Source organism: Convolutriloba macropyga, chromosome 14 (assembly GCF_964194025.1).
Source record: "Convolutriloba macropyga chromosome 14, txConMacr16.3, whole genome shotgun sequence".
In the NCBI taxonomy this organism is placed as follows: Eukaryota; Metazoa; Xenacoelomorpha; order Acoela; family Convolutidae; genus Convolutriloba; species Convolutriloba macropyga.
In genome coordinates, this window is record NC_134481.1 from 816835 (window position 1) to 834107 (window position 17273).

Genomic DNA, 17273 nt, shown 5'->3' on the forward strand with positions numbered 1-17273 from the left:
ATATTGAGGTATTAGTTCAAATGAAAAAATATTGACTATTGAAATTAAAATATTATTTTGTTACATGTTTATTCGAAATTTGTCAAATCCAACAAGTAAAGGATAACAACAGATAGGAATGAAGTAAAAACTCCGTTTAATGAATAGAAAACAATATACCCGGGAGTTTCAAAAACTCCAAAATAAAGATTGAAATTTTGGTGTAATAAATGAAATTAAACTTGCAAATAATAAATCGTTGGCGCAAACATTTTCCTCCATGAAGAGATCCCTAAAATTAATAATTTGCTAATGAAAATAATAATAAGTTAATCCTGGCGTAGCTTTTAAGGCCTGATGTTTTCCTTGTCACGGAGTTTTTTTACGCCCCTCAAATACATTAGATGGAGTTTGTCAGCTTTACAACGGGATTTCTGGTGCGAGAACAATTTGTTTTATTTTAATTTCACAGGTAGACGAGAGGAGGACTAGTGTAGGGAATCAATGGTGTAAAAATTGTTTTCGAAATTTAATCGAACTTGGAGTAATATTGCCTCAAAAATTGAATTTTTATTTCGTAAAATTAGGGGGTGCTAACTTACTTTTGCCGTTCAGTATATGTTTTTGCATAGCATGTTACTATGTAAGAAGTAGCATGTGCGCTTGGGGGCGAAACAGTTGTATGCCTAAGAAGGGGGCGAATAGATCCTAACCAACATCTCTTTATTTTCGATCAAACAGAGACATGAGCTTGAAACAAATTACACGAAAAACTTAACCTCATTGCCGAACAAACGAAGTAGCTACCGACAAAAAGATCTCAAGTTTCAGTGCACATGATATTTCAGAGAGGAAATGAGAATACGCTCTAGCTCAATGAAAATTTTATACAGGAGAGTTGACAGGCCAGATAATTACGTACCCAATTCATTCCTTCAAGATTTGCGAAAAAATTTAAATGTGGAACTGTATGATTTCGTTGCTGTTTCGGAAACAAGCTCATACATAGCGCAACACATATCCTTTGTCTTGCTAGAAATCGGAATTTTTGTTTTGTTCTCACATGAACGTCTCAGCCCTTTGCCCGTTTTAGCTTTTATGCTTCTCTTCGTTGGAGTTTGTTACCTAATTTATCACGCACATGCCGAAATAGATATGAACAGGTCGAAACCCAAAATGCTTGTGAACGATTTCAGGCGATTCAGCCTTTTAGCCTGTCTCGTTTTTATACTGTCCCCTGTGCTGAACACCTTGACAGCTGAAATAAGTTCTGATACTATTTACGCATTGTCTACTATCTGCTTCTTGCTGAATATTTTGTTCCATAATTATGGTACGTACTCGAGCTTATTGTTTAGCCCTATATCTCTCAATTGTGCAATTTTTGTGTCGGTTCTTCTAGCTTCACGTTTGGACGGAACAGTGCATACTTTTACAATGGTTATTCAATCTTTTGTTTTCTTTGCGTATGCGCCAAAATTTACGGAAGTGATGCGTGAAAAGTATCCTATTCATACGGTTGTTATTAACGTGTTGATCACTATATCGGTTACCTCGGCTTTTGCGTTTATCAATCTAGTTGCTTTTTGCTTGATAGTTTTACTTTTCACCTCAATATTGCTTATTTTGCCTTTCGTATTTGTAAAGATGCAGTGCATGAAAAACACAATCCATGGCCCTTGGGACGAAGCTGTCTTAAAAGTTGATTAAAATTAGATTTTTTTAAACTCAATCTGTTGGTGAACAATGAAAGCCGTCTCACTTGAATCAAACAATTTGGTTTATCTTTTCAGATGGAATCATGAGCCCAAAAGTATTTTAGTACCGATAGTACAAGTTGACAGAAAGCTCAAACATGGAAAGTTATCATGTCCTGGAGCTGATAGGAGAAGGGTCTTTTGGCAAAGTGTACAAAGGACGAAAAAAATTTTGTGGCCAGGTGAATCTTTCTCAGTTTGCAGTCAACGGTTATCTCGTCTTTCATCAATTCTGCTCTCTCAAAGTTTTTCATTTGAGAATGCAGTTAGTTTCGGCCATATATGGATGTTTTTTGAATCCCACTTATTTTTATAACAGATGATGACACAGAATTTCATTTCTTTTGCAAAAAAATTAAGCTTTTTCAAAAGTTTTTTTGTTCACATTAAGGTCAATTTAGCCTGTTATTTGTTCAATGTCAATTTCGCCTTATTGTTTTAGGTGGTTGCGATGAAATTTATCTCCAAAATCGGAAGGACTGAGAAAGAATTACGAACACTGAGGCGCGAGATCGAGATCATGAAATCGATGCATCATGACAACATTGTCGAAATGATTGACACTTTTGAGACCCAAAATGAGGTATATAGCAAACAAGTAATATAAGAAAACAGCATCGCATAACTAGAAGTCCCATTTTAAGCATTTTACACTGTGGATATAGATTTCGGAAATATACTTTATTGATCAATGATAGCAAACAAGTCAACCTTTTCGGAAAGGTGGTCAAAAACAGTGTTTATAGAAAGGTCTCGAGCGAATGTAAAAAAGGAGAGGAGAGAAAATTGGGCATGGTTGGATACGGGGAAGGGTTTAATTTGAAGACCCGATTGTGAGGGGTTTTGAGAAGAAACAAAAGGCAAAGACTCAATTGCGTTGGTACCATGGTGATTTGTGGGTCCAAAAGTGATGGTAATAAAACTTTCTGGGAATCAACTAAACTTAGAACTGATTTCAAACATGAGTTACCCAACCAAACACTTTGTCAAAATCAGGTTTTACATATTATTTAAGAGATGCATACTTTAATTTAAAAATGAGATGAAAATTATCAAGTCATAAAACAAGTAAATGAAAATCAAACAAAGGAGAATCATAGTCAACATAAAAGCCTCCCTTCCTCAACAACAGTACTTATGGAATCCTCAACCGGCTGAGATTGAGGCTTTATTGTTGCAAAATTTTGTAATTGATGTCTGCTTTTTAATAGCCGCACAGCGATAGCTGGGGCTATTATTGGCCTTCACTTGGTTTTTTACAATTCAAAGAATTTGAATTGTATTGGTGCGCTGTCTTTTTTTAAAGATCTGTTCACACATTTTCATGATTTTTGAAGTCATATTGGAGTAGTGATTTTGGTCACGCCGAAACAGGAAATGGAGCGAAAAAGCGAGTGATTTTGCGGCGTGAAATTTTTTCGCTCTAATTTTAAAGTAGTGAGAAAACAGTGTTTGAACAAAAATTCGCTTTCTCGTTAGTGATTTTTTGTTCACATGCGGCAATTTCTCTTTGATTTTTACTGTTTTTTCGATTTTTTGGATTTGATTTTCTTAATGGTTTCCCGAATCCTTTCATAGTCCGTTTTAGGTTTAGTTTTCTGTTTAGTCCATGTAAATTCTTTGAATTGTACGTCAGGATTTTTCCTGCTGGTTCAAAGATTTTGAATTGTATTGGTGCGCTGTGTTTTTTTTAAGATGTGTTCACACATTTTTCGATGACATTTATCTTTCAAAACTGGATAAATAGGTAAAGCCATGCGGGCATTAAATTTCATTAAAGGCCAAAAGTGGGTTTTAGTAGTCCTTCAAGTGCTCGGAGTGGTGAAGCTGATGGGATCGCCTTAATTTAATGGTAAAAGGTCATTTTTAGGAGTTTTTGGGCTCAAAATGGTGCGATTTTTCATGTTTTTTGTTTTTTTAGTTTTTTTGTTTGATTAGTCTTAGGTTGAAGTTTTTAAAAGTTAATGAAGATCTTTTGCGAGACAAAATTGGGCATGGGTGGATACGGGGAAGGGTTTATTTTGAAGACCCGATTGTGAGGGTTTTTGGGAAGAAACAAAAGGCAAAGACTCAATTGCGTTGGTACCATGGTGATTTGTGGGTCCAAAAGTGATGGTAATAAAACTTTCTGGGAATCAATTTAACTTAGAACTGATTTCAAACATAAGTTACCCAACCAAACACTTTGTCAAAATCAGGTTTTACATATTATTTAAGAGATGCATACTTTAATTTAAAAATGAGATGAAAATTATCAAGTCATAAAACAAGTAAATGAAAATCAAACAAAAGGGAGTCATAGTCAACATAAAAGCCTCCCTTCCTCGACAACAGTACTTATGGAATCCTCAACCGGCTGAGATTGAGGCTTTATTGTTGCAAAATTTTGTTACTGATGTCTGCTTTTTAATAGCCGCACAGCGATAGCTGGGGCTATTATTGGCCTTCACTTGGTTTTTTACAATTCAAAGAATTTGAATTTTATTGGTGCGCTGTCTTTTTTTAAAGATCTGTTCACACATTTTCATGATTTTTGAAGTCAAATTGGAGTGGTGATTTTGGTCACGCCGAAACAGGAAATGGAGCGAAAAAGCGAGTGATTTCGCGGCGTGAAATTTTTTCGCTCTAATTTTAAAGTAGTGAGAAAACAGTGTTTGAACAAAAATTCGCTTTCTCGTTATTGATTTTTTGTTCACATGCGGCAATTTCACTTTGATTTTTACTGTTTTTTCGATTTTTTGGATTTGATTTTTTTCCTAAATGGTTTCCCGAATCCTTTCATAGTCCACTTTAGGTTTAGTTTTCTGTTTAGTCCATGTAAATTCTTTGAATTGTACGTCAGGATTTTTCCTGCTATTACAGTTCAAAGATTTTGAATTGTATTGGTGCGCTGTGTTTTTTTAAGATGTGTTCACACATTTTTGGATGACATATATCTTTCAAAACGGGATAAACAGGTAAAGCCCAGCGGGCATTAAGATTCATTAGAGGCCAAAAGTGGGTTTTAGTATTCCTTCAAGTGCTCAGAGTGGTGAAGCTGATGGGATCGCCTTAATTTAATGGTGAAAGGTCATTTTTAGGAGTTTTTGGGCTCAAAAGGGTGCGATTTTTCATGTTTTTTGTGTTTTTTTTTTAGTTTTTTTTGTTTGATTAGTCTTAGGTTGAAGTTTTTAAAAGTTAATGAAGATCTTTTGTGAGACAAAATTGCTTGTTATGACCCTTTTAAGAGCTATATGTTTTGGTACTACAAACACAAACACGCAAAATTATACTAATTTTTGCAATTTTTTTTAGGTTTCTTGAAAATTTTTGTCATGTTTTAGATGTAGATGTCAAGAAGCCTCCTCTAGAGTTTGATCAAGGGTTTGATGATAGATTACTGCTTAGTTTCTAGTGGTAGTGGAATGGTTTTCAACATTTTGCCATCATGAATTTGAGCATTTTTTGACAAAACTTGCAATTTTTTTCATATTTTTTGAAATTTATTCTCATTAAAAATACAGGGGCCATTAAACCTCATCAGGGGTTAGATAATAAGTTTCTGAAAAATTTCTAGTTGCCTTTTAAAAGGTTTCAACTTTTGAATACCACAAATTTTTTTGACAAAATTCGCATTTTCAAGTTTTTGAAATTTTTCGTTTTTTTGAGCTTCAGGGACCAGCCAATCTCCATTGAGGTTTGTTAATAGGACACTGCATAGTTTCTAGTAACAATGGAATCTTTTTTAACATTTTAGTGTCTCGAATTTTCTAGAAAACATATTCCACGTTCTGATAAAATTTACTGCATGGTTTTTAGTTTCAATGGATTTGTTTTCATTAATTTAACCTTTCGACTTCTAGAAGTTTTTTGATAAAATTTGCAATTTTTTCAAGTTTTTTCAAAACATTTATTTTATTTATTTTTTCTTGCCTCAGTAGCCAGGCAATCTTATCATCCAGGGTTTGATAGTGTGCTATAAATCAGTTGCTAGCGGGCAATTGATTGGCTTTCAACATTTTAATAGAACGAATTTCTATTTTTTGAAGTTTGAGATTTTTTCTAAAAATTATTGGCTATCGATCAATGAGCCAATGTTTTTTTATAGCTTGGAATTGGGTTACTGATTAGCCTCTAGAGACACAGAAATGATTCTGAAGATATTTTATTGCGATTTTCAGCAACAATTCCTTTTAAGTTGCAATTGATTTCTCTTTTTTTAGTTATATTTATTTTCAAAGGGAAAAAATTTAGCCTTTGGTTTAAAAGCTTCAAGAGTTTTAGCAATGAGTTTATTTTTGTTTAGTTTTGATTCCTTTTTTTTCTCAATTTTTTGAGATTTTGTTTGTGTTCTGGCTGGCATTGTTCAGTTGATCTGCTGGTCAGGTAGAGTACGTCTGAGTTCCTCATTCAATTCTTTGAATTGTTTTTCAGGACTTGTCCTGCTATATTGTTTTTTATTTCGTCGTCGCGATTTTTGTTATGACCATATGACGTGACAACCACTTCAAATCGGCTTTTTGTTCATTAGTTCATGCAATTTCAACTGAAATGCGTGCGTGACGTCATTTTCGCTCTTAGTGGTTAAATTCGCGTGATTAAATTTCGCGTGATTAAATTTTATTCGCGTGATTAAATTTTAGGTCACACTTGACTTACCTCACTCTCAAAAATGACTTCCTCACTTTGAAATTGACTTTTATTTACTTTAATTCAAAGAGATAAGGTCAAATGGGTGTGTGTCACTCTATAATGGAGGTTAATTTAGAGCAGCTAATAGGGGCAGCAAAAACCCATACAGATTTTTAATCAAAATATAACCTTTCAGCCATTAATGAAAAGACGATTTTTTTGTCTCTCTTTTATAAAACTGCAGGTCTGCGAAGCTATTGCGGCTATTTTCTGGCAATCTGCCAGCTATGTTTTGCCTTTTTGGACTACTTACTGTACTTTCATCATCATCATTTCTTTTCTGTGAGCAGGTATTCCTCTTTGCACAGCTCTTGTTTTCCTAGCAACTTCTTTTGCTACATGTATCTACTGGACGTTAGATGTTTTTCTAGGTCAAATTTAAACGTTTCGTGTTCCCAGAATTTGTCCAGTCTTGCTTTGAAATAATTTACCTTTTCACATTCAATCACTTCAGGAAGTTCATTCCACGTTTTGGCTATTCGTTCCGTGAAGAAGTTGTTCCTCAGTTTTCCGTTGCTCTTTCGAGTTAACAACTTTTTCGAATGTCCTCTTGTTCGAGTGCTCGTGTCCCTCTGAAGAAGTGCTCCTGAGATTTCATGCGTTCATCGTTCTTAAAAGTACCAGTTCATGATTGTAGTAAAAGGTAAGCAGGTTTTACAGATGTAATTCAAGGAATATAGATGTAATCTAAAATGGAATTTACTTATAAGCAATACTTACACAATAGTGCTTGACAATTCTCAATTTTATGGGGCCTGCTGTAACCATCAATTGCGAGTGGGCCGTTTAGTGTGTTAGGGAGATGCAGATTAACTTAGTAATCATCTGACTGTTCGTTTCCAATCTTGTAACTAAATTTGTAATTTGTATTTTTTTAGGTCTGTGCAGTGACTGATTTTGCAGAGGGAGAATTGTTCCAAGTATTGGAGGATGATGGAACTCTGCCGGAAGAACAGGTGATTTATACATTAGGATTCGTCTCACCTGACTTTGGTTAATATTGCGCTAATTTGTGGATCTCGGCCACAAAGGACAAAAACATTGTATTGTTACCAATTGCAATATGCCACATGTTAAGGCCCTTTAACATGTATTAAGATGCCCTCTCCCCGTGCAGATTATTGGGCATGTATCTTATACAGCACTAAAATGCATACGCCATTTTTACATAGTAACCTACTGTATAGCAGTATATAAATTGTTACTGGAAGGGGGGCATGAAATTACGAGAGTCTTTTTTTCAGGTGCAATCAATAGCGAGTCAGTTAGTGTCTGCACTGTTCTACCTTCACTCTCACAGAGTTATTCACAGAGACATGAAACCCCAAAACATTCTTCTCGGCAGATCAGGACAAGTGAAACTGTGTGATTTCGGGTTAGCACATCAATAACAGTATTAAATAAGTAATGCTCGTTTTTAAGATCGTCGTCTGTGGTGACGATAATTTTGTATCTGTTGCATTTTGAGTTCATATCCTAGGAGCTATAAACATGGGTGAGTGGCGAAGTTGTATAAATAAACTGAATTTTTAAATTTCGTTAATTAAATTTGGTATAAATGTTTTTACCACTCAAAACAAAATCATTAATGGTGCAAGGACTTGATCTTACCACATAAAAATTTTCCAGAATAATCAAATGAGAACTTATCCAGTGAATATTTCTGAGAAAAAACTCAACCTTTACATCAGTACATTAAGACAGTTATAACAACCGATCTCTAAGAAGGTTTAAATTATCACTAACGTTTCCACAAGGAAATTATTTCCTCTATTGCTTCAGGTCGAATTAAATTAAATTCTGTAAATATCTTAAATTAAATCTATGAAAAACAGTGAGAGTGATATGACAATAACAGCAATGAACAAGCAAGATCGAGTAAGTTGAAAAATTGGATAGATTATATAATCGGTTATCAAGTCACACGGTGAGCTGGGGAAACAACAGTTGTAGCTAGAATGATAATGCCTTGGTCTTCTATCGCAGCATTGATTAGGTGTCACCCAGCCGAGGTTGCAATAGGGGTCCGTTTTCCATTTCTCATCGTCTGAAAAATACGAAGCAGCTGAGAGCGGATTTTACGGTTTCGAATTAGAACCCTGGTTTTCATATAGTTTCATTTGTAATTGATAACTCGCTGTCCCGAGGTTCTTATGTTTGTGATATAGATTTTGATTTGTACGATTGTTGATTCCTAACTCTTGTAGATTTCATTATTAGTTGAAATTAAAACCAGTCCGTTGTGGAATTTTTGTTCCGACCCACTATGGTGGGGGGAGGAACTATGCACTCAAATGGTTTTTTTCAGTCAATTTCGGCCGATCGATGTAATCATCGTAAAGAGTTGAGTGGTATCATCGGAAAGCCCGTCCAGCGTAGAATATGGAATTAAAGAAGTTTTTTAATTTCACTTTTTACAGGGAGTTATCGAGAATTTAAGTTTTGTTCACATTTGGGCCGAATGGCGTTGCTTTCGTTAAAATTTCCTCAATTTTTGTCACAATTTTTGTCATTTAAGCTAAAATGTAAACAATAGTGTTATTATTTTTATCTTTAGAGATAGATGAGGGTTGTTAGTTGTTCAATCCGATTTTTTTGGCTAGAATTTTTGCTAAATTTTTGAAAATTCAGACTTTTTCGTCAAAAATGGGCCCAAATATGCTTTTCAGACCATTTTCTTCAAATTTGCTAAAAGTATGCATGAAAAAACTGCGGAGATATTCTTTGTCTGCTCAGAAGGAGAGCTAGTTTAACTCCCGCTGGCTTTAAGAGTCTTCTGGAATAATTATTTTGCCGGTTTTTTGCAAATTTAAACTCGATACTTATACAAAATGCAATTTTTTTTAAACACTGAAAAATTTCGTTTAAAAATTGATCTATTTGGCAACCATTTAACGATAGAGCGTCTTCCTAGACGCGCAGCAATATCAAGGCTTATCTTGATCTCCCCATGGATCCTTACAAAAGAATCTAGATTTTTTTAGGGCGCGGCCTTAAAATATTTTCATTTTTCGTATTGTTTTTCTGTTAATTACTGACAAGAATTTTAAATCAGGGCTTGTTTATTGACAGATATTATTTACTAACAAATGGGGCCCAACAAGCATAAATCGTGGTTTCTAAGTTAACCTCATAGTTTTTATGGCTTTGACGTAATGTTTCGTAAAGTGGACTTCTTGTTTTGCTTTTATTTGTTATTATTTTTGTAGTCTCATGACGAGAGATTCACAGCTTTTGAAAAAGGCGCAAATGAATATATTAATTGATTATGTTAAATTGTTTATGCTTTTGTGCGCTGAGATAGTTATCTCAAGCACAATTTAATGGGTTTTTTGCCTCATTTTCTCTCTTTTGTGGTTGTACGACCTCTACCGGATAAGGATATGTCTTGATTGCTTCCTCATGACGCATGATTGAACCTTCTTAAAGAAAACAGTTTATAGCTAACTGTTTTAATGGCTCAAAAGAATTTTTCAAAACGGATGGAGATTTTTTTTGCTCTCATGTTCTTTTTGCTCTCATTCTTTTTGCTCTCATTTTCGTTACCTTGTAACTTAACTCCTTCTTTTTGCTCTCATTTTCGTTACCTTGTAACTTAACCTCATTAGTAAGAAATGTCAAAACTACTTTTGTTGATTCAAATATTAATTTCTCTGTAGGTTATAGGTTTTGACTGATGGCTTTGGCCATTTAATTTTTTTAGTTGAAATAGTTAATCCATTCCTCTTAGTTGAAATATGTCTGTTATGACTTTTGAGAATATTTGTTTTCAAAAACTTGTCTGGAATTTTTGGCGTTGCCATTTTTTTAATCATTTTTCGGTTGATTTGTACCTCAGTCTTTGAAAACAGGCAAAACTCCTTTCCAATGAGCTATAATTTAATCTTTATAACGGGTTCACTTTCAACCATTTGTTTCGGGCCTTCGTTACTACGAGATTTAATGAATTGTTTTTGATTTTTATATATTTGTACAGTTTATAGGACTAGCCTTCTCTTTTTAATTTATAAAAATATTGGTAGGTCCCATTGGCCTTGGAAAAATTTAGGCAATTGATCTTTTTTATTGTTCTTAGTGACAAACATTGTTTTAACGCCTTCACTGCCAATTCGGGCTGGTTTAATTGAACTTTTTTAAATTTTGACGGTGTTGTCATCTTTGTAGTCGTATGACGTACACTTTAATGACAGGTCTTGATTGCTTCCTATGTAGATATAGATGAACATTTATTGATTTGAATTAATATTTATTGATTTTAATCACTTTGATTTTAATAATTTTCAAAAATCTAAAATTCTTTTTGAACTTCGCCCCTTTTGCTTTTTTCGTCGATCTGTTACCCGGTCGCTTTTAGGACAGGTACCATATCTTTTCTAATGAAGTTTAGGTCAATTTTTTTTGTTTAAGGTTTTATCGGATTTGAGTTTGATTTTGATATTGTTTTGGTCTTTATTTTTAAATTTTATGATTGTCTTTTCTAGTAGTCCTATTAACAACAAGTTTCATCGGCCCTGAAACTTGGCATTAATTTTTCCTTTAGTGGTTTGTTGAACGATATGAATATTTTTGAACGTTTTCTATCTCTTCCTCATTTGTTAGCCAAATAAGTCGAGAATGTGGATGAGTGGGGTCGAAAAATGTGCGAACGCACATTACCGAGCCTCCTTATTCAATTTCCGCTTCAATTGTGCTCCTTATTGATATCAGATTGAAGAAGAGAATTTTCATAATTAGACTAAACTTTATGCTTTAATGAACTCTCGTTGCGATGACACACCGATAGTTTAATGAAGTTCAGTGTGTTGTAAGGTATGCAACTTTTGTAATCGCAACGAGATTTGATTAAAATAATTGCCACATGGTTGTTATTACCCTTTCGAAGTTATTCAACAACTCGACTTCGCCTGAGAGTTTGATAAGTTCTCGATGGTCATTACAACAGTGAGTCAATTTTCATTACCGTTCGCAAACCTAATTCAACATAAGTGTCTGTCGAATTCTGCTCGACTTATATCAACTATAAGCTGCAAAACTCGATTGCTTTGGATAACTTTTTAATGGTCGGAAGCAAGCTATTAGAAAGGCATTATTGATGAAATTGGAGTTTTTAACTCCTTAGGCGTGAAGAACAGTGCCAGAACTTTTGCTGTCGCTGGTTAAATAAAAAGTTATAAAGGCGATAAGATCTCTTAAAGCGGTCTTACATTAAGGTTTAACTACTAGATTTCTGTTAAAAGTCGCCGCCAGCCTCTCAACTGCTATTATCTAGGCGCTATCCTTTTACGACTCGAAGAGGCGTTATGGTTGTTTTTTTTTATAAGTGAGAGAGAGCAAAGAAACCGGAAGTTCAGGGAGTACATAAAGTTTGAAAAAGTTGTGTCAGTGATGAAATTCGAAGAACTGAGAAAAGATAGAGTGGATATTTTGTTCACAATTTCTTTTGAAAGGAAGCGAGAAATGTAGGTATCACAGAAATTTTCGCTAAGCGGTTGAATTTTTATGTTCACGTGCGTGTTTTTGAAGCTGTTTTTTAAGTTTAAGGTTTTTTGTTGTCTAGAAGGTTGTTGTTAACAAACGTAATAATATTCAGCTTTTTTGATACCTCTTATGTTTTTTGTAAATAACAGCAATTTAACGCTAATTTGATGGTTTTTCAACTATTTTGCTGAATTTTAGTCTATTTTTTGTGATTTTCTGCTCATTGTATTTTTTAATTGAGTTTATTGGTAATTGAATTAAAGACTCATGCTTCTGGGGTCTGTTTACTACAAAGGATAAAAGTATCGTTTGCTATAAAGTTTTATGCTCTTTTTATGAAATTTGACAAAAAAATGATAATTTCTACACTTCGTGTTTTTTAAATCTTTGAAAATGGAGATGCTTGTGAGCTCATTAAGGCTAGTTGATATTTTGTGGTTAGATTACTAGTTTTCTTTGCACGAAACAAAGTTTTTTCTTAGTATATGTTCTCGTACTGTATGAAAATAAATGAATTATACTACTTTTTCATATTATTTTCTGGCAAAATTTTCTTTTGTTTTCCGACTTAATTTTGTTGTTTTCTCTGCATTGATATGTTCTTCACGGATATAATCGCTTTTGAACCGGAAAAGCCAGTTCATTCGGGGGATACGACGTCGGGTCTTTTCCAGGAATTCTTCTGGCTTTTTTTAGTTCGCGTTACCGTTTGATCACGTTCTTCGTTTTACATTCACGCTTTACCCCAGTCACTGTTTCAATTGAATGGGTTTTAAATGGTTTTACGCATTGAATTACGCAATGTAGTGAATACGGTCAATATCAAAAGAGCAAAATCAAGAGAACATAATAAATCGATAAAGCCCGATCATTACGTTATCGAAGTTCATTAGAGCGATTGCTAGCTGGCTTTCGTATTAAGCCTCATCGCCTTAGTTCAAAAGCTGAATCGAGTATAACTTTTGAATCTAACTGAAAGTGCGCATTAAATCTGAACATTTTTTAAAACTCGGAAACAAATTCTGTCACGTTTGCTTTTTTTTTCTGGTTCAATCCCGATGTGCGTCAGCGGCGGCTATTTTCCAGCAATTTGTCGACTGTTTTGTCTTTGTAGCGTCGGTGAAGTATTCTAATGTTGTCAATTGCTGACTTCTCGGTACAACGAAAATGTGTATAATTTGATTAGAGTTCTAAACGTACCAGAAGATGAGGATGAAGTGGACGAGTTTCTCCTCAACCTCTTTTTGCCCATTGATGAGTTAAGGTGTTGTTAATTTTCAAATGGGCTATCTCTTTGACTGTAATGAGTTTATTTTGAGCTAATCACTTAGTGATAAGATTCTTGAATTAAATGAATAACTTACAAGACTATCCTATGAAAAGGAATTTTGACTGAAAATCAGAATGATCACATTCGTGTAACCACAAAATCCTCACCACAAAGGCTATAAATAAGTGCACGTGTCTATATTCTTTGCAGAGAAGAGAGTGTGAATGAATTATAGGTTTGCGCGTGCAATGAGCAGTAACACGTTGGTGCTGACGTCAATAAAGGGCACTCCACTTTACATGTCACCTGAGTTGGTAGAAGAGAGACCTTATGACCACACCTCAGATTTATGGTAAGACATCACATCTTCGACAGGGAATTGTTTCTACTCCCGGGTAGAAAAAAATACCTTGTATTTTTCCTAATATTTGTAAAAGCTCATACTACTGCAGTCAAATTTACAGAGGTAGTATACAAAGGGAGAAAAATCTGTCAACTTCATCGATTCTAGTTTATTTTTGGCAGGTCTCTGGGCTGCATTCTTTATGAGTTGTTTGTGGGACAGCCTCCTTTCTACACAAACAGTATCTTCCAACTGATCAACCTCATCGTCAAAGTTAGTACAACTCAACTATCAGTCAACCAAACGAATACTGCTTCATTGCAAAATAACAATATTTCTATTTAAATGCCGATTCTTTTTTATCAAAATCTCAAAAATGAGTGTTTGATGACGATTTAACGCAAAATTAAGTTAAAATAAACTAGCTGTTTTGATCTAGCTAGTAGCATTTTTCTTGTAGTATCATCTTTATAGCACAGAATATTGGCAAAAATCTGCTATTGTTGAACATAAACACTCATTTGGACTGGGTTGCCTCCAAAATGTGGATGCTCTTTTATCAATCTAACGATTGAAAAAATATTGGTTGGATCTGGTTTTCTTTAAATGAAATTCTTTTTGCTCTTAACGATTAAACCGACTAAAATTTTTTTAGTGAAGAATTGTGCTAGCATAGCTGAGGATTCTTTTCAAACCAGCTCTCCTTTTTTACAATCAAATGCAGTCTGTTGTAAGATGTGATCATACATTTTTTCGATGAATTTTTTTTCATAAAGGGATAAACCGTAAAAGCCCAGTGAACATTAAATTCAAGGTGAAAAGATCACTTGGAAGTTTTGAGCCCAAATTGTGCATCTTTTTTATAGCTGCGGAGCTGTAAGCTGAGCGTAGCTATATTGCGGTGCTCTTGGTTTTTTTACAATTCAAAGAATTTGAATTGTATTGAGGCGCTGTCTTTTTTTAAAGATCTGTTAAGACATTTTCATGATTTTTGAAGTCAAATTGGAGTAGTGATTTTGATCACGCCGAAACAGGAAATGGAGCGAAAAGGGAGTGGCTTAGCGGCGTGAAATTTTTTCGCTCTAAATTTAAAGTAGAGTGAGAAAATGGTGTTTGAACAAAAATTTGGTTTCTCGGTAGTGGTTTTTTGTTCACATGCGGCAATTTCACTGATTTTTACTGTTTTGTCGATTTTTTGGATCGGATTTTTTTCTAGATCGTTTTCCCAATCCATTCACAGCTCATTCTAGGCCTAGTTTTTTGCTTGAACTAAATTTTCATTTCTCGCTAGTGGTTTTTTGTTCACATGCGGCATTTTGACATTGATTTTCTGTTTTTTTTTTCGTTTTTTTTTCATCTGATTTTTTTAAATGGTTTTCTCTAATCACTCATAGTCCATTCTAGGTCTAGTTTTGCTGTTTAGTCAATGAAAATTCTTTGAATTGTACGTCAGGACTTGTCCTGCTATGTTTTTTTGTTTCGTCGTCTGACGCTCTTTTTTCATTCTACATTTGTTCACACAGCAAAGCTGAAAAAGTCAAATTTTCTGAATGACTTCTTCCTCTCACTAACGGCATTTGCGCGCGTGACGTCATTTCTCACTCGCTTTAGCGAAAGTTTTTAGGTTATTTGCGTGATTAGATTTTGATCATACGTGAGTTACCTCACTCAATAAAATGACTTTTGCACTTTAAAACTTAAGTTTAAATTCATTGGTTTAAGGTCAAAGGAACTCATTTGTGTAGTAAAGGTCCCTAATAAGAGGCTTCTGTGGAATGAATTTTAACAAGCTTTATTAATTTATCGCTGAATTTTTTTTAGCCTAGTTTTTTGAGCGGCGTCGATTTTTTTTCAATTTAGATCTGTATCTTTCTATCTCTATTATATGGCACGCATGTCTATTCTTTGGCAGCTATTCCGGCAATCTGCCGGCTGTGTTTTAATTTTTTTTGTTCGATAGGTATTCGATTGACGCCCAGTCCATGGCGCTGTTGTACCAGGTAGACTTTTTTTTCCTGACTGTTTTTTTGATAGCTGCCATCAGCCTCTCAAACGGCTATTAATTAGGCGCGTTTCTTTCTTTTTTTACAATTCAAAGAATTTGAATTGTATTGGGGTGCCGGCTTTTTTACGACTCGAAGAGGACTATTGGAGAAGTCCTCTTTTTAATCAATTTTATTGGAGTGAATTTTGAAGCGGGAAATAAAACTTGTGAAAAAGTTAGTGATTTTGTTGCTAACAAAATGAAGAGTGGAGCAAAAAGAGAGTGGTTTTTTGTTCATATCGCTGTTTCCAAGTCAGCGAGAAATTAAGGTGTGAAAAAACGTTAGTAAACGAGCTAAATTTTCTGTTCACGTGCGGCATTTTAAAGCAGTTTTTTTTTTTCATTTTTTTGGTTAAGAGGTTTTGTTATGGTTTGTTTTCATTTTAGGCTGGTTTTAGAAGTGGTTCGAAGGTTTCTAAAATTCTTATGATTTTTATGCTATTTCAGAGGTTAATTTATGCTAATTTTAGGCTTATTCGGTTTTCATATATTTTGCTGATTTCTGGGCTAATTTTTGCGTTTTTTTTTGACGATTGGTTTGTTTTACTGGCTCTAAAGGGTTTTGAAAAGACCCCTTCTACTTGGCCAAATTTGATATAGCAATTGGTTAGTTTTATGGATATGATTTTTTTTATTGAGAAATATGACAAAAAAAATGGCAAAAATTGGAACTATTATCTTAATTTTTTGCAATTTTCCGTTTTTCTGTTTTTTAGACAAGTTTCGTGGCCTATTATTTTTTGTCGATTATTTTGCGAGCATCTGGATACATTATTGGCTGAAAGGACGTTTTCTTTGGAATTATATGCTTTTGTAATATTAAAAAATTTATTAACTATTTTCCAGTTTTTTAGTGCAAGTTGTTTTTAGAGCTTTTTTTTCGTAATTTGGCCAAAGATATTTTTTTAAAAAAAATCACATTAATGGTTTAAGTAAGTACTAGTTGTTTTGATGAAGTAATTTTGGGAGAATTAGTTGATTCGGTATCTCAATTTATAGCAAAATTTGATCAATTTTAATCATATTTTAACAGATTTGATTTTCTTGTTTATACTTTTTTGTTTTATGGTTTTGTTTCAAGATAATCATAAATTAGTTGAGGCACGTTTTGTCTGATGAGTAGTTGGATGGGGTTTAAATGGTTTTCCACTTCGAGTCGTTTCCGGAGTTTTTCCGGCTGTGTTTTTTAAGATCTTTCCACACATTTTCATGATTTTAGAAATCAAATTGGAGTAGTGATTTTGGTCACGCCGAAGCAGGAAGTAGAGCGAAAAAGCGAGTGGTTTTTTTTTGCTCTAATTTTAAAGTAGAGTGAGAAAACGGTGCTTGAACAAAAATTCGCTTTGTAGCTAGCGGTATTTTGTTCACATGCGGAAATTTCACTTTGATTTTTTGATTTTTGGGATCGGATTTTTTTTCTTAATGGTTTTCCCAATCCGTTCATAGTTCATTCGAGGCTTAGTTTTTTGTTTGGACCAAATTTCTCTTTCTCGCTTTTCACGTTTTTTGTTTTACGTGAGTCACAACGTTCACGTTCACCCACTGTTTCAACTGAATGGTTTTAACTCCATTCACTCAATGAAATACGCAAGATAGTGAATACAGTCAAGGTCAAAGGAGCAAAATCAAAAGAGACGGGATAAACAATTAAAGCCCGGTCATTAAGTCATTGAGAATTAGGTTTTCAATGTTCATTAGAGTGTTTGCTAGCTGATATTGATATTAAGCTTA

The 17273-nt window shown here is 34.2% G+C and overlaps 2 protein-coding genes across 2 annotated transcripts in view; both read left to right on the top strand.

The window, feature by feature from the left end:
• Positions 1-558: 558 nt before the first annotated feature.
• LOC142353353 (phosphatidylinositol N-acetylglucosaminyltransferase subunit C-like) lies at positions 559-1711 on the top strand. Its single transcript, XM_075405585.1, has one exon. It carries the CDS (start codon positions 835-837, stop codon positions 1687-1689), a length of 855 nt encoding a protein of 284 aa, XP_075261700.1. The 5' UTR covers positions 559-834; the 3' UTR covers positions 1690-1711.
• Positions 1712-1763: 52 nt separating this feature from the next.
• LOC142353351 (serine/threonine-protein kinase 36-like) overlaps positions 1764-17273 on the top strand; it is a 97682-nt gene continuing 82172 nt past the window's right edge. The window contains exons 1-6 of the mRNA XM_075405584.1: positions 1764-1918; positions 2179-2319; positions 7286-7363; positions 7652-7782; positions 13391-13507; positions 13681-13771. Coding sequence (XP_075261699.1) covers positions 1835-1918; positions 2179-2319; positions 7286-7363; positions 7652-7782; positions 13391-13507; positions 13681-13771 — 642 coding nt within the window. The 5' untranslated portion in view covers positions 1764-1834. The remainder of the gene's footprint in view (positions 1919-2178; positions 2320-7285; positions 7364-7651; positions 7783-13390; positions 13508-13680; positions 13772-17273) is intronic.

Coding starts and splice junctions, on each gene's coding strand:
- LOC142353353 (XM_075405585.1), top strand. CDS start 835: ATGAGAATACGCTCTAGCTCAATGAAAATTTTATACAGGAGAGTTGAC.